This window comes from Balearica regulorum, chromosome 18 (assembly GCF_011004875.1).
Source record: "Balearica regulorum gibbericeps isolate bBalReg1 chromosome 18, bBalReg1.pri, whole genome shotgun sequence".
Lineage (NCBI taxonomy): Eukaryota > Metazoa > Chordata > Aves > Gruiformes > Gruidae > Balearica > Balearica regulorum.
The window spans coordinates 1,608,857-1,618,474 of record NC_046201.1 but is presented as its reverse complement, the minus strand read 5'-3'; the positions used below and the strand labels follow the sequence as shown (position 1 = coordinate 1,618,474).

The 9,618-nt window shown below is 68.6% G+C and overlaps 2 protein-coding genes across 2 annotated transcripts in view; one reads left to right on the top strand and one right to left on the bottom strand.

Annotated features, from left to right (window-relative positions):
* The window catches only part of RPL38 (ribosomal protein L38), a 153,808-nt gene that overhangs the window by 27,483 nt on the left and 116,707 nt on the right, over positions 1-9,618 (top strand). The window lies entirely within an intron of this gene.
* Positions 1,645-9,242, bottom strand: CDC42EP4 (CDC42 effector protein 4). The gene is made up of 2 exons (XM_075770755.1): positions 9,123-9,242; positions 1,645-3,593 (listed from the first exon to the last, which is right to left on the bottom strand). Exon 2 carries the CDS (start codon positions 3,456-3,458, stop codon positions 2,532-2,534), a length of 927 nt encoding a protein of 308 aa, XP_075626870.1. The 5' UTR covers positions 3,459-3,593; positions 9,123-9,242; the 3' UTR covers positions 1,645-2,531.

Below are 9,618 nucleotides of genomic sequence, written 5' to 3'. Positions count from 1 at the left end.
GCACACACGCCGGGTCCCACGCTGAGATGCCCACCCCATGCTGTGCAGATGGAAGGGTTTTGGGGAGGCTGCGGGTGCAGCCCAGCCAACCCACCCTCCCCTGCAGCAGGCACTGGCCGGACGCTGCTGGCACCGCAGCGGTGCTGGCGTTACTCCCCACTAACCTGGGACCCATTGCACTGGCCCCACACTCGCACGCTCACGGTGTGCCCAGGGCCACCATCCTGTCCCGTTGAGCGGGGCTATGTCCCGTGCACGCTCAGCGAGCCAGCGCACGCTTTCTGCCCCGTCGGCTCGCAGCAGCGTGGTGCTGCCGAGCAGGAGGCTGGAGCCGACAGGTGTCACAAAGATCGTGATTGCCAAGTGACAGTCGCAGGCGGCCATTGCCAGGTCGCCCCGGGGCCTCTCCCCTCCCCACGGCACTGGGGAGGCCCCAGGGGACAAGAGGGTCCCAGGAGGGGGGTGCAAACCCCGGTGACCTGCCCCGTCCCACTGCTTTGTGTCAGAGCATCCATAAGGGACAAGAGGAGCCAGGTCCCCCCCAGCAGCCTGCTGAGGAGGCAGGGCCCGGGACCACGGGCTCAGGGGATGGGTGCTCAGAGCAGGGGCAGGGGGCAGCAGCCCCGGGACCCTGGCACGGGAGGGGGGGCTGTGCTGCAGCGAGCGGGGCAGAGGCAGCCCGGTGAGCTCAGAGCCACCAGCTGCAGCTGCTGTTGTTCTCCCCAGCCCGGACAATAGTCCAATGTCCCACACCGCGGGGCGTTGCGTTGGGCCTGGCACACGCACAGGACCCCATTGTGTCCCTGCCGTGGCACAGCACTTGCCCGCTCCCACCAGCTTCGCCAGGGGAGATCCCTCTGGGAGGACAGGGGCACCCAGCCCCTCCTAGGGCCAGGAGATGTTGGAGGGGCCAAATCCTTTCCTCCCCCTCCATCACCGGTGAGGAGGGCCTGGCTGGTGCTCCCAGCAAAGCCACGCTCTCCACCAGCTCAGGGAAGAGCTCTGGGGCTGCTCCCAGCGCTTCACCCATCACAGCCCAGCTCCGTCGTGGGGCTGGGGAGGGAAGGCAGCCCCGGCACTGGCAGAGCCCCGCTGGCACCAGGGGCTGAGCTGCGGGAAGCCGGCCGTAGGATGGGAGCACCCTCACCGTGCCGGGGTCGGCAGGGGCCGCGGCAGCTCCACGGGGCCGGGAGCACCCAGGGCAGCCCTGGCCCCCAGCCCGTGGGAGCAGGGACAGCCAGTCCTGCCCTGTCATCACCTTCCCCTCCTGCCTGGCTGGCAGGGAGCAGGGCTGCGGGGAGGAGAGCGGCATCTTGGCAGAACCGGCCCTTGGCAGGAACCAGCCTGGCCGGAGGGTCCCAGCCCCGAGCCAGATCCGGTCAGCAGGAGCTCGCCCGCTTCCTCCCGCCACAGGCAGCCCCACGCGATGGGCAGATAAAGCATGGCCGCCGCAGGTGCCGAAACGCCGGCCAGGGGCCCAGCCGCCAGGCAGGACTCCAGCCAGGGCCGGGCAGCAAAGGTGGAGGCAGCAGGACAGGGTCTGGGGACAGCGGCAGCACAGAGAAAGCTGGTCCCCACCCGTGCCACAGGGTGCAAACAGGCGTGTCCCCACACACCTCACCCCCCAGGAACTCAGGCCACTGCTGTCACTACCGTTTCCTTTTATTCTTTGCATTTGTACATACATGGTATAAAACCCTCCTCTTCCAACCGCACTGCCCAGCCAGACCGGCCCCACGACGGTGGCCTCCCGGCACGCAGGACACCGGGGCTCGCCCTGGCTCACGGGGGGTTCCAGGTGTTCCCCCCACGGGGGACAGACCCACACTCCCATCAGCATCCCTGGGAGCAGCGGGTACCAGGGCTGGCCAGGGGGGCATCCCTGTGACCCCCAGGCTGTTGAGAGGGTCAAGCATCTGGGATGGATCCATCCATCCAAGGGACAGGGAGCGAGCCCCCACCACAGCATGGGGCTGGAAGTTCTTGGTCTGCAGAAAGTCCCCAAGAAACCTGGGGAGCTGGAACCACCCACGGTCCCAGGCCCCCTCTGAGCTCCAGATCCAAGTCCTTCCTCATGGGAAATCTCCCCTCCAGTAAAACCAAAAGTGAGAGTAAAGAAAGTTAGGTACAAATCAGAGCGCAGTAAAAACCGTACGGTGGAAAAAAATATATATATTACTAAAGGGGCTAAAACTTCGAAGCCTCATCTTCTTTGATCCTATATTGCTTTACATGGGCAGAGGGGAAAAAAGAAAAGAGCTAATATCCAAAGTCCAACAGAAAAAACTGAAATCAAGTCCACTTTCCCCTCCCGGGACGTGCTGGAGCTCTCCGGGTACCGAGAGGCGCCAGGGCTGCCCCGGGAACAGAGCGCTGTCCTGCCGCCGGCACGTCCACCGTCGGACGGGGAGAGGGAACGAGTGAGGAGTTGAGTCTTCCCCGGTGCCACCCGTTGCAGCACCGGGGTATTCGGCCCCGTGTCCAAGCAACCGCAAATGAGAACCAGACCCCTCGGCTCTGCCGCCCGCCTTTTATACTCTGATCTCGTCGTCGTCTTCGTCAGCGAATGAGAACTCCTTGTCAGGGCGTTTCGGGGGGCTGCGGTGGCTCGGTGGCCCGGGGATAGGGCTACGTTCCTCTGGCCCCGAGGCGCAGCTGGATGCCGAACTGCTGTCCCTGGGGCAGCGGCCGCCGGTGCCGCGGGACGGGCTCTGGCTCAGCGGAGCCGCCGCCGCCACCGCCGGGGAGCCGGGCAGGGCGGCATCCACCTCCTCCTCACGGCTCTCCTCTGCCTCGGGGTCTTCGTCCTGCTCCCACTGCTCCTTATCCATGATGCTCAGGACATCCCCGAGCATGGAGGGCCCCAGGTCGATGTGGAAGGACATGATGGACTCGGCGTGCTTCATGCCCACCCCGCTCTTGGCCACCACGACGGGCAGCTCCGTGATGTCCCCGAAGTCGCGCTCGTCCAAGCCAGGGCTCAGCGGCCCGGCGGCCGCCCCATTCGGGCGCTGCTGCTCTTCGGGGCTCACCTCCTCGGGCAGCTTCTTGACGGGGCTGGAGGAGAGGCTCTTGGGCAGCTGCCCCGCGCTCCTGTCCACCTCCTTCTCGTTGAGCTGGGGCAGGGAGACGGCGTTCTTCACGAAGAGAGCCGAGTCCCGCAGCGAACCCAGCATGTCCCGCCGGTCACCTCGCGTCACCGACTGCGAGCGCTTGCTGCTGCGGAAGCGGCGGGAGAGCAGGCTGGGTTTGGAGGCACCCGGCTCCTCGCCCGCCTCCGGCTCCCCCGCCTTGCTGGTGAGGAAGGAGGTGTCCCCGAAGGCGTCCCCCGCCCGGCCCACGTGCATGGTGTGGCGGAAGTCCCCCAGCGGCGCGCTGATCATCTCAGCCGTCAGGTCGGCCCTCGAGCGCCGCTTGGAGTGGGCAGAGTTGGAGACGAGTTGCTTGAGGATCGGCATCACGGCGGCGGGGAGGGGCTGTGCCACGCTGCACCGGGGTGGCCGAAACGGGGTCACACGTCTCACGGACCTGGCCGGTGCTCACACCTGGTGGTCTGCGGCTGGGCTCCCACCAGCGTCACGGACAGGTCACTCCTAGGGGACAGGAGAGAGGGACACACTCAGGCTTCGAGGACGCGGATGGGCACGGCCCTGCCGACACCAGCCCTCACCCTGCCAGGCTGCAAAACGTGACCCTGTGCCCACTAGCACCTCCGCTCCCCTGGGAAAAGCCTCCACGCAGGGCATCGCTCCCAGGGCGACGGGCCCCAGACACCCCGAAGCTCCCCGCATCCCCTAAACGAGCGGGTCCCAGACCCCGTCCATAGAGCAGACACGCAGAAAGGACCACAGGAGAAAAACCTGGGCACAGGGACGTTGCAAGGACGATCCCTGCCCCCGTGCCCCAACTGAACGGGCACCAAAAGGGACGCGGGGCACCGCGGGCACCCACTGTACCCTCCCCGTGCAGCCCCAACCCGCCGGAGCGGGGCACAGCAGCGCTCGAGCCTCTGGGAGCCGCACGCCGAGAAGATGCCTGGGATTTTTTTTTTTTAATTGGAAGAAAGCAGGGAGGAGCAGACGCCAGGAGGAATTGGAAACAGACGGCAGGAAGTGTGCAAGGAGGGCGTAGAGCCCCCGGGAGGCACCGCCAGCCAAGCGGCGGGACGGGGGGAACCGGGACGGGGGATGGGGACGGGCAGGCACCCCACGGGTACCCCTACACGCTTGGCAGGATGGGGACGTGGGGACACGGCCCTGCTGCCGCCCTCCAGCACCCCAAAGCCCTCCGTGCTGCTCCTCGCTCTACCCCGGCGCTGAGCCCACGCGTGGCCGTGCCCACCCTCCCCGGCCACCTCACCGTCACCGCTGTGACTCAGGGGTGGCAGCTGGCGGTAGAGATGACGAGAGCCCTGGCTGACCGGGATGCGGAGAGGCACGTTCCTCCTTCCCGTGACCACCACCCGACCTGTCCAGCCCATTGCCCGTGGCCACGCAGGAGGGGACAAGGACAGCGACCACGTCACCGCATCCCGCGCTTCCCCTGGCGCCAGGCAGCCCCAGGTGGTCCCGGGAGAGGCTGCCGGGGAGGAAGGGCTCGCGGCCACCCGCTTCCTCCCTTCGGGCACTGCCGGCGACACTGCGGCCCCGTGATACACACGGGGAAGGGACCGACGTCTCTCCTCTGAGCGAGCTTCGGGGTGGGGACCACGTCCCCCCCGTTGCCCACCCAGCCCCAGCGTGCAGCCGAATGGCTCCACAGGATCGGCTGGAAGCGAGCCCCGGCCCCACAGCCCACGGGCAGCGATGGCGGCACGGTCCCAGCACAACCCAGTCCTGTACCCGCTCAGCCGGACACCACAGCATCTGCCCCGCAGCTCCCAGCACGGCTGGGGAGGGCTCCCGCCCCCCATCCCTCCCCAAACCTGCCCTGTGACACCCGTCCGTCCCACGCCGCGGCAGTGGGGCCTCCGGCGGGCTGCGGCTGGGCCGGTCTCATGCAGGCAGGACGGACTCTGACCCCACCTGGGTGCAAAGTCCCGGTGCCCGGCCCTCCGGCGTGCAGCTTCCTTAACGGGCCAGCCACGGCAGGCATGCCCGGCAGCACGGTATCGGCGGCACGTGGCTGTGCTCCCCATCCATCCCGGTGCAGGATCCCACCACCCCACGGAGGCGGCAGCGTGAGCCCTTCTCGGCAGGGCGACTGCCCGACTCTGCTGCGGCACAGCCCTGGGGAGGCACCGGCACACGGCGGGTCTGGCCGGGAGAGCCCCCAGTTTATCCCCAGCAGCCCAGGGAAGAGACGGAGCAGCCGTGACACCTTCTCCGCACCCTCAAACCAGCAGCCGAGCGGACTTCTTTCCCCCTCATCCCATCCCAACGCAGACAAGCAGCTCGCTGGAGCCCCGCTCCCCTCGCCAGGATCTCACGCACGCCCAGCTGAGCGCGTGTGCGTGGCACAGACGTTCCCCCTTGCGAGGTCTCCTTTCAGGCCGGCATTCCTCCAGCCTTTGGTTTTACATAAAGCAAACACTCCCGGCGAGCTCCCCAGCTGGGCCAGGCAACCGTGCTGCTGATTTAGGCCATCTGGGGACTGTCCCTCCCTTGTATTTAGATTTCGGGGCCAAGTTCAGCATTTGTGAGATACTTTGCAAGCCGCGGCAAAGGGGCCACCGGGAGGTTGGAGCGTTACCGGCACGGCGGCCAGCAGTTCTCCATCACCGTCACAGCCTCCAAACAAGCTACCGCGTCCCCCCTCGGCGTTCCTGCCCACGAAGCCTTTTCGCAGCAGCCAAAATCTCCCCGTCCCTCGACGCTTTGCTCCCAGCTCGCCCCGAGAGGTGACAGCAGCTTGCTGGGACGCTGCTGCCCGCACAGCCCGGCTGCCGGCCCCGTCCTGCCCGCGGGGAGCGGGACACAGAGCCCTTTTCTGCTCTTCTCGCTCAGGGAGAGGAGAGCGGATCCTGTGACATTCCCGCTGCAGGCGCTTTCACAAAGGAAACCAGGCCAGGGCGGCTTCACCGCCACCGCCTCTCCAGCTACCTACCAGGAAAAGGCACTCTGTAACCCGAGAGATTTTGCAGGCAGGCAGGCTGGCAGGCAGCAGGCAGGCAGGCTGGCAGGCAGCGCTGCCCGTCCTGGGGCAGCGAGCCCAGAACACGGCCAAGTCCCAGCAGGGCTTCAGGGGAAGGGGAGGGGACGGGACCTGCAAGCGCGGGTCGAGGGCGAGAGGGACAAAGTGAACCGAGAGACCACGCGCTGCTTCCCACCTGCCCTCTCAGCCCTTCGGGACCACGAGCTCCGAGGAGCGAGAGCCCCAGGTCTCGGGGACACGATTTCCCCTGCGAAGGGGTCTCTGCCGCAGGAGAGCGGGGTCCCGCAGCCAGCGTGGAGGGTGGGACAGCCCCTCTGGGTGCAGAGCGGGCAGCGGGGACTGCGTGCCCTGATGGTGCAGGCTTCCCCCAAGACCCCCCCCATCCTCCCTATCCCATCCTGCCCAGCACCAGTCACCCGCGGGGTCAAGAGAGCACCAGCGGCTTAAAGAAACCAGCGCATGGGTGCGCACGGAGGAAACGCCAAGTCCCGCCGCACTCCCACACGTCCCATCCCCGACTCGTCCCGCTCACAGGCTGGGAGAGTCAAACCCACAGAGGGGGAAAGCATCCCGGCCAGCCCGGCTGGCTCCAAACGAGCCTCCCCGGCTTTGCCGCGCAGAGCGCCCCAAGGCAGCGCCCTCCAGCCCAGAGATCAGAGGATGCTCATGCTCTCCCCACCCTGCCTGGCTCTGGGGCAGGGGCTGTGCTGGACCGGTCGGGCCCCCCACGCCGCCCGGGGCCAGGGAGAACCCGCACGCCGGGCAGGGAGGGTGCACCAGCTGCTCAGCCCCACTTTTTGGTGCGCTGCCCCCCGGGGATCCGGCGCAGGCGGCCCTTTGATGTTGCTGCCTGGCAGACAGCTGCCGGGGCACGGATCACACCCTGCCACCGCCGGCCCGGGAGGGGACCGGTCTGCTGTCACACCCTCGCGTCAGGTTCTCCGGCGAGTCTTCCCAGGCCTGGGGGGAGACGGTCCTGTTAGCGTGGGCAGCCCAGGCGCCCCGGTGACAGCCTCCTCCCCGGCACGAGCGACAGGTCTGGTCCTGTCCCTGGCACCGGGACACCGCCGCAGTTCATCCGTGGGATGCACGGAGCAGCTCTGGCAGCGCTTCTGGAAGCGGAAAGGCAGCCGGCAGCGAGCGTCAGAGCTGGGGCCAGCGAGACAGCTCGTCAGGGCGGGAGGCGAAGGTCGGCTCTCGCCAGGGCTATCAGCGCGCCGATCAGAGCCGAGCCGGGGAACTAACCACCCCAGCGCCGGCACACCGGTGCCAAAAGCAGAGCAGTGCTCCCCAAGGGACTGCCGACGACCGGGAGCTAGCCAGAGTTCAGCGAGGAACTACTGGCAGGACACGCCAGAACACGCACGGGACCGTAAATCCTCCTGCTACGGGCCGCAAACCAGCCCACGGCTCTCCAGGGCGAGGAGGGGACGTTTCCGGGGGGAAAGGTTATCTCCTCGCTGGCCCCGGCCCCGTCTCTCACAACAACAGGGGCTGGCCGGGGTCCGACAGGATACCGGGGCTAAACAGACCTCCCGACCTCCGCTGGGTTCCAAATTCCTGCGGTTTCGCTGGGGTGGACGGGAAGTAAACAGGCAGGCTTCCCACGGCTTGGCCGCAGCACCCTACCTGCCACTGGGGCCCAGCACCCCGCAGCCGGCCGGTTTGGGGGGCCCACGACCGCGGCGGCTGTTTGCGCTCACGACAAAACCCGGGGAACAAAGGGAGAGACCGCCACGGTCAGCACAACGCTGCCAGCGGCGGGGCTGCCTGCAGGCAGCGGCGTGCGGCTGCCCATCGGGGCCGCGGAGGGAGCCCCAGCACCAGGTCAGCCCACGGCGCAGAGCTGGGCGGCTGGCCCCCGCGATGGGTGTTCAGGCCAGCCTTGCTCTTTCCCCCCAGCACCCAAACCTGAACGTCCTCGGTGCTACATCTCAGCTGGATTCGCTCCACGGTCTCCGAGGGAGCTGCGTCCAAAACAGACTTGTTTACTGCGCACCCAGCTAGGGAGAAAGCCCCGTCCCGGGGTGCAGAGACCTGCGCTGCCTTCGCTACCTCACTCCGTGCCTCAGTTTCTCCCCCAGACCGTTAACGATCCCAGCTCCCTTTAGAACAGCCTTCCTAATCTATACATTCGGCACTCGGAAACATCTATACTTCCCGCTGCTACCACTGGGGTCAAACCAGGGCGGCGAGGGCTGAGTCCAGCTCCCCACCAGCTGCCCACCAGCTCCCGGCTCTCCAGGCACCGGTCCCGCACCGGAGCGGGTTGGGGAGCCAGCCCCGTGCCCGGGCTTGCAGAACCGGGCAGGTCCCTGCTCTCCGGGGCACCCACGGGAGGCGGCGTGTGCTCCCCCGGGACGGGGCGCAGTGCGGGACGGCAGGCTGGGGGCCGGCCGGGAAGGCTGGGGGGCCGGCGGGGAAGCCCTGAGCCCTGTCCCAGGCTGCGGGAGGAAGGGCTGGAGGGGGATTTCGGGCAGCTCTGACTCAGCACCCGCCCGCGCCCAGCCCCGGCCAGCCCAGGGGTGCTGCTGGACCCGCTCCAGCGCGGGGAGGATCAACCTTTCCGAGAAGGGCCGCGGGCAGCCACCGCCCCGGCTGCGGCCACCGCCGGCTCCGGGCACCGCGAACCGCTCCCCCCGCCCCCTCCTCCTCCTCCTCCCCGGTCGGGCTCCGCGGAGCGTGTAGAGCCGCGGGGCGAACGGCCGCCGGTGGCCGCCGCCGCCGCCGGGGCGGGGTGAGCCGGGCCGGTGCCCCACGCAGGACAAACACGGCTCCGCATCCTGTTAACCCCTTCGCCCACCCGCGCCGCGGTCCGGCCCCACGCCCCGCTGGGTGGGCGGGTGGGTGGGGTGTCACCGCCGCTCCCGGCCCGTTCCCGGAGCGGGGCTCGGGGCAGCCCGGGGACCCCGCCCGCCGCCGGACAATAGCCGAGCCGGGGCCCGGCTGCCTCCCCCCGCGCCGCGCCGGGCTGAACCGAGCCGTGCCGGGCTGAACCGAGCCCCAGCGTGCCCCGGACCCCCCCCTACCTGCGCGCCCGGGACCCGCTGCCGGCCCATGGCCGTGCCGAGCCGAGCCGAGCCGAGCCGGAGCAAACCCGCTCCCCCCCACTACCGCCGCGGCGGGCATGATGTCATCGCCCCGCCCGGGCCAATGGCGTGGCGCTACGTCACGGGGCAGCCCCACACCCTCCATTCAAACCCGAGTGGGGCGGGGGGGGTGTGGAACGCTTGTCCCAGGCGCGGCCCCCCCGCCCGTGGGGGGTCCCGGGCGCGTCCCGCGGGGGAGGGTGTCCCCGAGTGGGGTTACGAGTGTGGTCCCCGGCCCCTCCTGGGCGGGGTGCAGGGATCCGCGCGGGTGGGGGGGTCCCAGATCTCTTCCCGAGTGGGGTCCCCGGGGGCAGAGCGGGGGCTGGCTGCACCCCTGGCAGACCGGCCGCGGATCGAGGAGGCGGGGGGTGACCGACTCTGATTAATTAAGGGGATTTAAGAGCCGAACTCAGCCGCCGGGAGGAAGTGAGTTCAG